This window comes from Harpia harpyja, chromosome 7, assembly GCF_026419915.1.
Source record: "Harpia harpyja isolate bHarHar1 chromosome 7, bHarHar1 primary haplotype, whole genome shotgun sequence".
NCBI lineage: Eukaryota > Metazoa > Chordata > Aves > Accipitriformes > Accipitridae > Harpia > Harpia harpyja.
This window is the reverse complement of record NC_068946.1, coordinates 13,585,546-13,597,614: the sequence shown is the minus strand read 5'-3', so window position 1 is coordinate 13,597,614 and position 12,069 is coordinate 13,585,546. Positions and strand designations below refer to the sequence as shown.

The 12,069-nt window shown below is 48.3% G+C and overlaps 1 protein-coding gene across 6 annotated transcripts in view; it reads right to left on the bottom strand.

The window, feature by feature from the left end:
- Window positions 1–3,743: 3,743 nt before the first annotated feature.
- ADARB1 (adenosine deaminase RNA specific B1) overlaps window positions 3,744–12,069 on the bottom strand; it is a 91,958-nt gene continuing 83,632 nt past the window's right edge. For 5 of the 6 annotated variants that reach the window (XM_052791227.1, XM_052791228.1, XM_052791224.1 and 2 more), the window contains 2 exons: window positions 10,784–10,962; window positions 3,744–10,034 (listed from right to left, as the gene is read on the bottom strand). In XM_052791227.1, the coding sequence (XP_052647187.1) occupies window positions 9,861–10,034; window positions 10,784–10,962 (353 nt within the window). In that variant the 3' untranslated portion in view covers window positions 3,744–9,860. The remainder of the gene's footprint in view (window positions 10,035–10,783; window positions 10,963–12,069) is intronic. The other variant, XM_052791229.1, reaches the window with a different exon arrangement.

Below are 12,069 nucleotides of genomic sequence, written 5' to 3'. Positions count from 1 at the left end.
GTGCGCTGCTGTGGAAGAGGGCCCGGGCGTGTTCCTGCTCTTTTGGCAGGTTCCAGTCTGGATCTGGCAAAGACCGAGCGCAAGCAGAGCTGAGGGGCTGCAGAAGAGGCTGGAGAACACAGCCGAGCCCTGCGCTCCCCAGGCAGGGCCAGCCCCGGGACAGGAGCTGCTGGGGACTCTGACCCCCATCTCTCTGCCCGCAGGTTGGGGCTGGGGGTGCCCAGTGGATGGAGCGTGGCCGGCGCCCGGCCATGGGGAACGGCCCCGTCCCTTCTTCCCCTCTTTTGCTGGGGATGTCCACAGGGGATGGGACGGGGCCAAGCCGGCTGCAGCCACTGGCCCCGTGGCCCAGCTCAGCCACTCACCTGCCTGCAGCAGCTGGACCTCCTCCACCTCATCAGGCTGCCACACTGGGGCATCCTCAGTGCCTTTCTCCTCCTCCTCCTCCCACGCCAGCCAGGCCAGCCTGGGCACGCTGGGGGGTCTCTCTGCCATCCCGCCGAGGCCCGGCCTCGAAGGCCCCTGCCACAGGGATGGGAGACACCTCGGAAAAGCGCCGCGGACGCAGGTCAGCAGGGAACGAGGTGGCTGCACAGGGGCTCCTTCGCAGCCCCGCTCTGTCCCGTCCTGTCCCGTCGCGTCCTCCGGGCGCTGTGGGGTGGCCGCGTCCCTGCCAGCGTTTATACCATGGAGGGTCACAAAGGGTCCTGTGACACACTGCCACGTGCCATGCAATTGGCGGTGCCCATATCACGGTGGGTCACAAAGCGCCCTGTGACACACTGCCATGTGCCCATGCTCTGGGGCCTCCCCAGAGCAGTATCACCACAGCAAGGCCGTAACTCAAACATACGACTGCAGGGGCGTCCTCTGGCATGCCTCTTCCCCCTCCTCCTTCACTGACCTTGCTGTCTGCGTAGGGGTTCCTCTCACATCCCGCTCCCCTCCCCGCTGCAGGTTTCCCCTCTTAAATTTGTTATCCCAGAGGCGCTACCACCATCGCTGATGGGCTCGGCCTGGGCCAGAGCCGGGGAAGCTTCTAGCAGCTTCTCACAGGAACCACCCCTGCAGCCCCTCCCCGGTACTAAAGCCCCGCCACACAAACCCAATACAAGAAGGCAGCACCTCCTCCGCAGTCCCGTGCTCGGAGACCATCACCCTCCACATGGTCACGCCAGCTCTGCGGGCCCAGAGCAGGGTCCCGGCCACAGCGCCGTGGCCTGGGCAAGCCCTGGGGCCCGGGCTGGCCGCCAGCCTCGCCTCTGCCCACTGCCCCTCGCCGGCAGCACCCAGCGGACGTGCCCCTCTGGATCCCCCTTCTCCTCCTTCTCGGCCAGCCTAGGCACGTTGGGGGATATCCCCACCATCCTGCTGAGGCCTAGCCTTGAGGGCTTCAGCCGCAGGGATGGGAGACACCGCAGGGAAGCACCACGGAAGCAGGGTGGCAAGGAACGAGGCGGCTGCGTGGGGGCTCCTTACGGCCTCCCGCCACCCCGTCCTCTCAGGGCTGCCCACCCCCCCCACTCCTCAGGGCCTCCCGCCACCCCTGTCCCCTCTGGGCCTCCTGCCGCCCCGTCACTTCAGGGCCTTCCCACCGCCCCATTCCCCCAGGGCCTCCCACTGCCCTGATGCACCTGAAGTCATCCCACCACCCCGTCCCCTCGTAGCCTCCCACCACCCCGTCCCCTTGTAGCCTCCCACCACCCCGTCCCCTCATGGCTTCCCGCCACCGTGTCCCCTCAGGGCCTCCTCTCACCCTGTCACCTCAGGACCTCCCCAGCACCTCATCCCTTCATGGCCTGCCGCCACGCCGTCCCCTCAGGGTCTCCAGCTGCCCCGATGCACCTGAAGGCGCTCCACCGCCCTGGCCCCTCAAGGTCTTTCACCAGCCCATCCTCTCAGGGCCTCCCACCGCCCTGTCCCCTTAGGGTCTCCCCCAGCCCGGAAAACCCGCCCCACAGCAGAACAGCACTGAAGGAGCTCCACAGGCGCCGGCTAAAGAGGCACCTCGGACCCCTCAACAATCCAGCCAGCAACACACGGGCAGGAGACAACTGGCGGTTCAGGGCTGGGAGAATATTTGTGGGCATCTCCAAGGACAAGTTTTTCAGGCGCTCTGCCCATGAGCTTTGTTGGAAGCGTTAAGGCTTCAGCAGAAGAACCAAAGGGTGAAGGCGTTTCTGGCCACCTTTCCTACCACGTTGCATGCCTGGGCAACTGTTGCTGAGCACAAGTACCCTTTTTCTCCTCTTCCCCAACGCCCTGGGGATACTGGGGACCAAAGCAAGACCCGCTGGTTGGAAAAAGATGGGCAGAAGAGAAGTAGCTCAAGATTTGGCGGTACAGCCATTCACGTGCTGCTCGCCACCACCAGAAGATGGCCAAGTCCTGCACTGGGAAAGCACGTAATACCTGGGACAAGCTACAGAAATAAAGCCGATCGCACAGCCTAGAAATGCGATCGCTTCCTTGCTTGGTTTTGTTCTTTTTCTTTCTTCCTCCAGAGGTTCGTTTCTGCATCGGTACACAGTGTTGGCAGCTACAGCTGTTAGGTTCAGCTCCCCTTAGAAAGTATGAAGTTACGCGGGTCTAAAAGCCATTTATTGTTCTCTCCCTTTCATGCTCCTGGGCCTCTGCGTATAATGACATGGATTTCATATTCCCATGCCGGGGTGAAAGAAGGCGCTCTTAGAGAAGAGCTGATCCCTGGGCAGGGAGAGGCCAGGAGCCACCCAGCCTTCCCCGCAGGCTCAGGTGGCCCCAGCACACGGAGCTCCCGGGATCAGCTCTGCACAGAGCTCCAGCAGCACAGGAAGCCATTGTCCCGGAGAGAAGGCCGCCTCCTCCATGCCCTGCGGAATCGCTCTTGCAGCACCGGCAGCCTGAATCTGGAGAGGGGATTTCTCTCTGCGGCTCTTAGCAGGAATAGGGTTTGAGTTGCCAGGCTTGAGACGGAGAGGCTGACGTCTTTTGTCGTGCTTTGAAGGGCTGGGACAGAGAGGAAGAGAGACGAGGTCAGAACCCGGATCTGCGGGGACCCCAGGAACGCCTCCTGCCAGGGCTGCCCCAGCCAGCTCTTCCCAGCTGGCACCTCATGGGGCTCACCCAGCCCACCTGGCAGCAGAGCTCAAGGCTATGACCACGTGCAGGATCTAAACCCAATGGAGGACACATGCTCCGATGAAAACCCTTGTGACCACCTACAAGTCCCTAGAAGTTAGGGACACATCCACTTGGGACTGAGCAAACGACTGCAAAACACCATTTTCCAAAAGCAGCAGCAGTGGCAGGCCACGTGTCTATGCTGGAGCTGCAGACCTGTCGCATACTTTCTCGCTCTCCCCTCTCCCATGCTCTGGCCAGCAGCGACACCGCGCATCACCCACGGCACCTGGGCAGTGGGTCGGTGTCCCATGGGCAGGGAGGGCAGCTCCCACCTCCAGAGCTTCCCATTTCCAGCTGCAGGCACACACACACCCCGGGCGCTCCTGCTCCCTCTGCGATGCGGTGCCATGCATTCCCAAGCCTGCAATCCCTCCCTCCCTTTCTCTTTGCAAAAGCTGTGATTTCAGAGATCAACTTGGCAGGTTCAGAAATATACCCTCAGCTTACTTCCTTGCTAGCTCTTCAGGATGTAACCAAACCCACCATTTTAAGGACATGCACGGTATTTTGTGATGTTTCACTTATTTTTTTGCTGCCACTAGCAATATCAATGCACAAAAACAATGATGAAACTTAGCAATGATATAGCTCTTTATATTTTCAAATCTCTGTACAAACATTAATTAAACAAAGCAAGGTAGTATGCAAAACAGTCATTGCTTAGAATAATCGACCGATGGGTTGTGCTTCAGCAGTGACACCGGGATAGAAACAAGTGTGCTGTAAGGAAAGCGACAAACCAGAGGTAAAACGAGGTCTCGTCTTCAAAGTTGGGACTATGAATGGAGAAAGTGAATGTTGAGGACAGTATCTGAGAGTGTTCTTCAATATCCTTACACCAGGTAGGTAAAGCTAATGTATTCACACTGTCACAGAGGAAGATTGGGGAAGAATAACTGCTTAATGCTAATAATATACAGCAATATATATATATGTATAAATACATATTCACACACACATTTGATCTTAAATTCGTTAAAGACATCTCAGCTGAACTACAACAAAAATGATATTGGTATGATAATGATGAAGATATTAAAAAAGGAAAAAATATTGCAGTCACCTCGGTTGTGGATCTTTCCCTCCAGAGAACAGAAATTCTTTAAATCGTGACACCTGCCAAGGCCAGCTGCCCTTGGGACTGACAGCAAACACAGCTCTTAATTCCTCTTTTCTGGAATGGCTGAAGAAAACAAAACATAGCTACTCATAAAACTCATTCCTGCACATGCAAATGCTGTTGGCACAACTAACTGCCCATTTATTAACAGGCAACAGGACAGACCTTTGGCTGCAAAGGTTCTGAAAAACACCGTATGTTGACATGATCCAAGGAGAAACTCAGGTCCTATCTGCTCTCCACCAACTCTGACAGGTTCAGGATTTCAGCCACAGCTCGGTTTTTGCAGCCCCCATTGGACTGCATCCTTCCTACCACAACCAGCTCAACAGAAACAATGAAAGAAGAAATTTTATCAGAAGCACCATCACAGCTTAGGCATGTGATGCTCGTGCATGTACGTAGGGGCCTTTGTTTTTTCCACCTGGGTGTGTTTTAGAGACGCGCATCACCTGCCTAGTGATGAAATACCATGCATCCTGTGGATGTAAATACCCAACCACAGAGACCCACGCAACTTTCTTCCTTGGGGCTCAACCCAAAATTGTTACAAATACTCCAGACCAGTTGTTTCCATAAAGGAATGGCAGTAAGCCCAATGCACCCTAAAAGCCTCAGAATTACACATAGCTGGGGCCCGCCTGTGCTGGGATGTCTCTGGGAAAGGCCGGGGCTGGGAAGTGCCTGCTGCCGAGCAGACAATTTGTTTGGCCCACGCTCCCTGTCTCCTGCCTAAGGGCCTCTCCAGCAGAGAGCAGGAGGGAGCAGAAATCACGTCCCACGTCATCCTTTCTGCTTTAGGAACTAGAGAAAGCAGCAATTTTAATGTCTCTCTCCTCCTCCTGCTTCAGTCAGATGCTGACTCAGTCACAGCTGTAGCACGCAGGACGGAGCCAACGGCCGTCTCCACTGAACCCCCAAGCAGGACAGGGACCAAGCCCAGGCCACCGCACCAGGGTGTAGCAGGAACCTGCCCCTGCACCAGCCCCTTCCCGGCCCCAAGCCCAGTGTCCCTTCCAAAATCCACTTTGTGTCCCTTTCAAAACCCGTGCCTCTGTTAGCTCTAGGTAACCCTGGGATAAACATCAACTCCTCTCCAAGCAGGAGCGCACTAAGAGAAGATGAAATCTTTTAAACTCAACAGAAATCACTTGGTGGCAGAAAAAAACCAACAAACCACAAAGAATAAAAAACACATGGCGATTCTGAGACAGGATAATTATATTTTATACATTTTATTTCTGTGGGTTCTTAGGTTTTAAGTAGCACTAGACATTTGTGTTCTGACTGTATACCTGAATTCCAGCTCTTCTTCCTTGTCAGTAAACTTTGGGAAAATTTTCACAGTGAGCATTTTATGATGATACAAATGCAAAGAATTCAAAGTGCAGCTTCTCTGCAAGCGTAAGCCTCCCAAGCATTAAAGCCTAATTTAAGGAATGGCAATATTTTTGCTATTTAGAAAACCATTGCTATTTAAAAAAAAAAAAAAAAAAATCTCAATTATGTGGTGACCACAACCGAGCAATTCTTATAATTGATTCTCAATTCCTGGTTGGTTATTTTTTTAAAAAGACAGCTTGTTTTCAAAAGGCAGCACTACTCTGCCATGAGACACATGCTCTGCTTTGTGCTACCAAGCACTCTGAACCAAGAGCTTTATTTCATGCACGTTTTCACCGAGACAGCAGGACAAGATTTATTTTTTCCCCTTGGGTCGACGGCACTCTTAGACATCACAGAACTGGATTGATGAAATGCAACAGCAGCTCTGAGATCTTAGACTTCCAGCTGCAAATTATTTTAGATTTAGAGGACATACAGAGTAATAGCACACAAAAATCTTCTACTCCTGAGTTTCCTATGCGGTAACCAGTCATGAAAAGATTTCTCTAAGATGAGGAGAAGATCAAAATTGCCAACTGTACATTCTTAAGTACGCACAGTCACGATTGCCGTCACTAGCTACATGAGGACGAGCGGGGTCTGCAAGTGCGAGAGCTACGTGGACATCCACGCCGTTGGGGGAGAACGGTTGCTAACAAGCTCCTACACACGATATGCTTCACACACAAGTGGTAAGAAATAATCTATAGTTATTACCAGGTCCTGAGTACAGCCATAACCAATATTCCAAGTGTTAACCTTTAGGCCCAAATTTTCTTAAAATGATCCTGCAGAACATATATATTTCAAACATTTATATTTAAAATTATCTATTTTACTAACCTACAAACTTTATTATAGCTAGACTGTCATCTGGAGAAAAACACCTTAAATTAGATTTCAAGTATTCATCAACATTGAAGTTGTTACTCTTTAAGTCCTTTGAAGATCCTGAGACAAATACTCATATTCAATCAAAAATAAGGAAAAAAAAAAAATAAATAATTGAAAGAACCAAAGCAGCTCCCAGAGCAGCATTGCAAGTCCCTGTGCAGACCAGCTCCCACCCTGCCAGCCCAGGCTTTTCAGACAAGACTGCTCAGCCTCCCAACCCACCGCTCCCAACAGAAAGGTCAGCCACAATGTTCAGCAGCTACCGGAAGCCGAGCTGTCTTATCTTTTGCAGTCACTTGAAATTATATACATCGCTATCCATTCTTGCTCGGTGATGGTGATTTGTGAGGAACACAGGAGCATCAGCAATCACTACTCTGCCTCCCCACTTTCCCACGTATTAGCTGCACAAAAAGGAACAAGCAAGTGAAGGAAGCCAAGCAGTATTTTATTGACTCCCAGAAGACAGATATGGATTGCATACAACCCTGGAAAACTTCTTACTTTTTAAAATCCCAGAATTATAAACAAGAGAACTCATTCCTCATAAATAACCTGACACCATTCCTTCGTCAAAAGGTTTTGGCAAGGAACATATTTCCTTTACAGTTTAATTTTAATCGTTCATTCAAACAGCTTAAAAAACTATGTCTATAATAATACTTAAATATATTGCTCATATTTGTGACTTCATAAAAAAAATAGTTTGAGCTAATACTTTCCTAGTCATCAAAAAAATCCAGAGACACACCAACTTTTGATTGAGTGCTTCAGGAAGATGGGTAACAATAATTTGCTGGAAATTATCAACAGACTTCATTTATCAATAGACTGAGCCCCTTAAAAATGTGTATTTCATCTAATAGCAGTAATGATCCCAAGAAAATGCACACGGTGTGACCAGCTTTCCCTTGATCCTGCAGAAACGTATGCATGTATTCAACTACAGCCACAACAGAATTTCTGCAACGTGAACGAGACAAGGTTGATCTCAAAGGCAGATGGCCGAGTGCTTGCAAAATCTGACCACATACAATTAAATTCCTCTTAGTTTTAGAATAGGTCAGTCTAAGCCTCAGTCAGATGACGACCGCAAAAGCCTTCTCGGGCTTGTAGAGGCCATGGGAGCACTTTTGGTTTTAACAAGAAGTGGATAGGATGGCTTAAGTCGCCAACAAAGCTGAATTAACACAGCCTGTCTATTGCAGCTTGCAACATTTGCTCCTCTGGTGTCTGGAAAAGGCAGTCACCTCTGGAAGCATCACAGTCTCTTCCGAGGGGATCACTAGGCCACAGAATTGCTTGCCTTCCCACAGCAGTGCTTGCTATTATCCACAATACTGCCAAAAATGCATTGTTTGTACCTCAATGCATTACTTCCAAGACACTAACCCAGAAGCTTCAACTAATGCACAAGTGATTTTCAGGCTTGATCATTTTTTGAAGTTGAAAACAGGTTCCTACTTGAGCAATAACGAAGCAGCACACCTCCTTGGCATTCAGGATTGGCCAGAAGTGGTTTTACATCAAAGTCTCCAACGCCCCAAGTATTCGCTAAACCCCTGGAGATGCTGGGGCTGAGGTACAGTAACTCCAGTTACGGCTTCATGATACACAGGCTTTGGCCATGAAGCTGGGTGAAGGGACCCACGCTCCACTCCACTGCCTCCGCGGATGCGCCGGCACAACTCTGAACTGGATCTCTGACCCAATGTGGGTCTAAAAGCAACACTTGACTTCAAAGCACGGACCAGCCTGCTGATCTGATGTCCCGTGCAGCACAAGCAAGGGGCGGCGGAGCGGAGCGACAGGAACCAACAGCTGGAGCGGTGGTGCACTGATTTGGTTTTGTCAGGCGGACTCCCATGTCACGAAACATCATCTTCATCATTTGCAAAGGGAACACAAAGGATCTCTGAGATGCTCTTCAGAAAGCACAGGTGATAGTTGGATGGGCATAAGCCAAGGGATGTGTTTGGACACACGCCATGTGCGCAGAGAAGTGATACCAGACATTGTTTCATCCACTCCTAAACATCATGTACTAAAAGGTGTTTTTAAAAGTGCCTTCTATACACCAGTTAATCAAACTGATCTCACAGTATTTCCCTTCTATCTTACATTTTTACATAAAGCAGAAGTGTCTACACCTTTAGGAAAAACACCTTTCTAAGTAATTGTGAAAGCAAATGAAAGCACGTTTGAGAGAAACTTACCTAATTAGCTTCATGAAGACCATCACACGTGTAAAGTCAAAAGTCAATGAAATCTCAGAGACACAACAACTTGGGTGAAAGCAGATGTAACTCACAGGAAAGAAGTTTTAACAACTTTCTGTCCATACAAGAGCTTTTCATTTCCAAGAAGAGAACAATTAATACCCAGCAAGTGACTAGTTTTGGCAATTCAGGCTTAGTGCCCTTAAAATGAGCAATTTTTTTTTTTTTTTAAGTTGTCATATTACTGTTACAGTTACGATTGTATTCTGATGAGTTCCTGGGATATACAAATCACCTACTTCTAAACAGGTTTCTGCACATTATAGACTAAACTTCTTAACTTACAAATAATTATTTTGCTGTTTCCAGTTTACAATGGTAAAAAAAATGAAGACTTCACAATGTGTGTAAATGGGAGGTAAATGTATTTTTAAAAACAGAATAAAAAGCTGCATGTTAAAAACTGGGTCACAGACTAATAAATACATACATCAAAGACATGAAATTTTCAGCAGCTGGTTTTAAAGAGCAAGGAAGTGGGGAAAAACTAGCTGTCCAGACTCCATTCTGGCTCTGTGGGCTATATGCTAGAAATATCTGCAGTTCAAAAACAAGTTAACAGAGGAGTAGAATCAGCTTTGTCACCTATTTTCTTTTAAAAAAATTAATCTACTTCCTAAAAGTGTGGTGTAAAACCTAGAGAAACTTTCATTTCTTCATGCATTTGATGACATTGAATTAAAAAAAGAAATTATTTTAACCCAGAAAAAATGAGTCATTGCATACTGTAAGGACAGCCTTACTGCAAGTTTTCTACAGTAAAAGTATTTCTAGAAATACACCAGAAATTACTTTCCCATAACAAAATATACAATTATGTGTCAGATCATCACTGAGTTTCAATACTTAGGCAAAACAGAAACAGTTACTATGAAGTTTCAGAAAAACAAAGGGAAAAAACCCAACTCCAAACAGTAAAAAGATGTTTTGATGGCTGCGGAGATGCCAGAAAGCAATGCTGGACACCAGGAATTTCCAGAACAACCCCCTTTCCAAAGTGATGTGCAGTCTGTGAATTAGACCGTGAGAGAAAACTGATCCTGTTCTATGGGCTTCTCCACCCAGGCTCCAAGTCCTGCCTTCAGGAATGCTTTAAACAAACACTCTTTGGCAGTTTGATACTCGGTGGCTCCTTGCTTGGTTTCATGGTACAGATTAGGCTTGATCTTTGAGCGCAAGCTAGAGGAAAGCTGTGGGGATTAAAGATGAGAAAGAAGACAGACAAGAAACTATTAAGCCAAACACCTTGAGAGTGACTGAGTTCTTAAAACAACTATTATTAAAACAAGGTAATGAGCTACTAAACCAAGTGTTCAGGCAAAGGCAGACAAGTACACAGTACTGCTCCCTCCAGCCATCACGGCTCTGTACCCAGCCTCACCACACCCAGCTGCAACGTTTGCCTCTTGCAAAGCGAGCCCTTCTGCTGCGCTGCACCGCGCCATGGCAGAGGCACTTTCTTGGGACCAGTTGCACCCCAGCCAGCCTGCCTTTTGCTTTCTCTGGATTATCAGCTTCCTTCAGTGGAAGAAATCTAGATATTGAAAAGCCACTGTCAGACACTTTCTTGTAGCCTTTCTTTCTAAGAGAGGACTGAGCAAAAGCTCAGCAGGTTAGCTTGTGGTGAAACTGGGATTATCCTTTGAAATAAATTAAAATGAGAAGGCAAGCTCAAAGGAGATAGCACCCTTTGTTTACTTAGCTATAAACCAAGGATTATTAGATCCTTGCATGCGTTTTGGACCTTTCATCATCAAATTAAAGAATAAGCTAAACAAATGCATTGTTCTTTTCCATTACTACATGGAGCAGCAGCTAATGTCAGGCTCAGCTTAAAACAGGCTCAGAAAGTGGCTTCCGAACACAGAAAGCAGGCACGCAGAGATATTTCATTAAGAATTAAGAAGTAGTGGAAATTCTAGCACTCTGGAAGATATACCTTTGCATGAATACGCATCCAGCGGCTGTAAAAAGCATGCTTACAAAGGCGAGATGCACGACCCATTTCATCTTTGCCGGTTGTAGCATTAATAACTTCAAGACCAGTGTCTCCTACTGTCCAGTTCACACTGAAGTTTGGTGCTTTCCCTGGTTGACGGGCTTCTGCATTGCTAATACCTGAAAGAAAAGCGATGTTTAATGACAATAGTAAATACCAAGTCTTGATTTCTGTTTTTACTGGGGAGTAAGCGATACAGCAGAGCTACTGAAATCACATCACTAAGCAGTCTTACAAGCAGATCTTTTATTCCAAGGACATTATCCTGCAGATTTTTCACCGACTCATGGAGATATTGCCATGCACATCTCATTCTCATCCTGGCTAAAGTGCTCTCTCCTTCTGTCCTTCCTAGCAGGGCAAGTGTGCATCGCTGGAGCCGTGAGAAACCAGCCTCCTCAGCGGAGAGGATCGTGGAGAGGTCTGTGACAAGGGTCCACGGGGACAGTAACATAAGCCTTGCCACATCCATCTCAGCAGGATCTGGTCTGGCTTACAGGGCAAATCAACGAACTCATTATTAACCTGTAAATAATTATGAAGCAGAAAAAAAGTTGCTCTGCTCCTGCACAAGAAACCACTGCTCTCAGAGCCCACTCAGTAGCAGGACGAGCCAAGTGTAGGAAAGAGCAGCTACTGCGAGGTTTTGACAGTTGTAACTCTCCAATCAATTCCCTTTTGCTCTACTGTTGTAGTAATTTAGGTGCATGTTGCTTATCTCATTTCAAAACAGGTGTGAAACTATGAACCCTGGTCATGTTTCAACACACAGTTACAATTCAGCTAACAACTGTGGACTGCAGTCTTATTCGGAGAGGTCGTGATTATTTAGAAGTGCCTACAACGTGCTTTTTCACTTTCCCTCATAAAAACGGAGTTGGGTCAGAGCAGCGGCATAAGATGGCAGGATGCCTTGCAAACCTGTCTACATTTCAGTAGCTGTTGAGCGTGCTTCACTAAAAGCTACCGATCTATTTCCTCCTTCTTATGGACTATGCCGGGGCATGGCATGACCAGCACAGGCAGCGGCATTGATGCTGTGGGCATCCAAGTTAGACAAAGTGAGCCCCATCCTCAGCATCCTCTGCAGAAAGCCCAAACTAGCAGACATTTGAGTCTTTCAGCATAAATCCGGCTGTGCTTCAGCCACTGCCCCACTTTATGGGCCCATTGCTACTTACAGTGCCCAGAAATGGCAAACCACAGGACTCAAGAGAGGACACGGA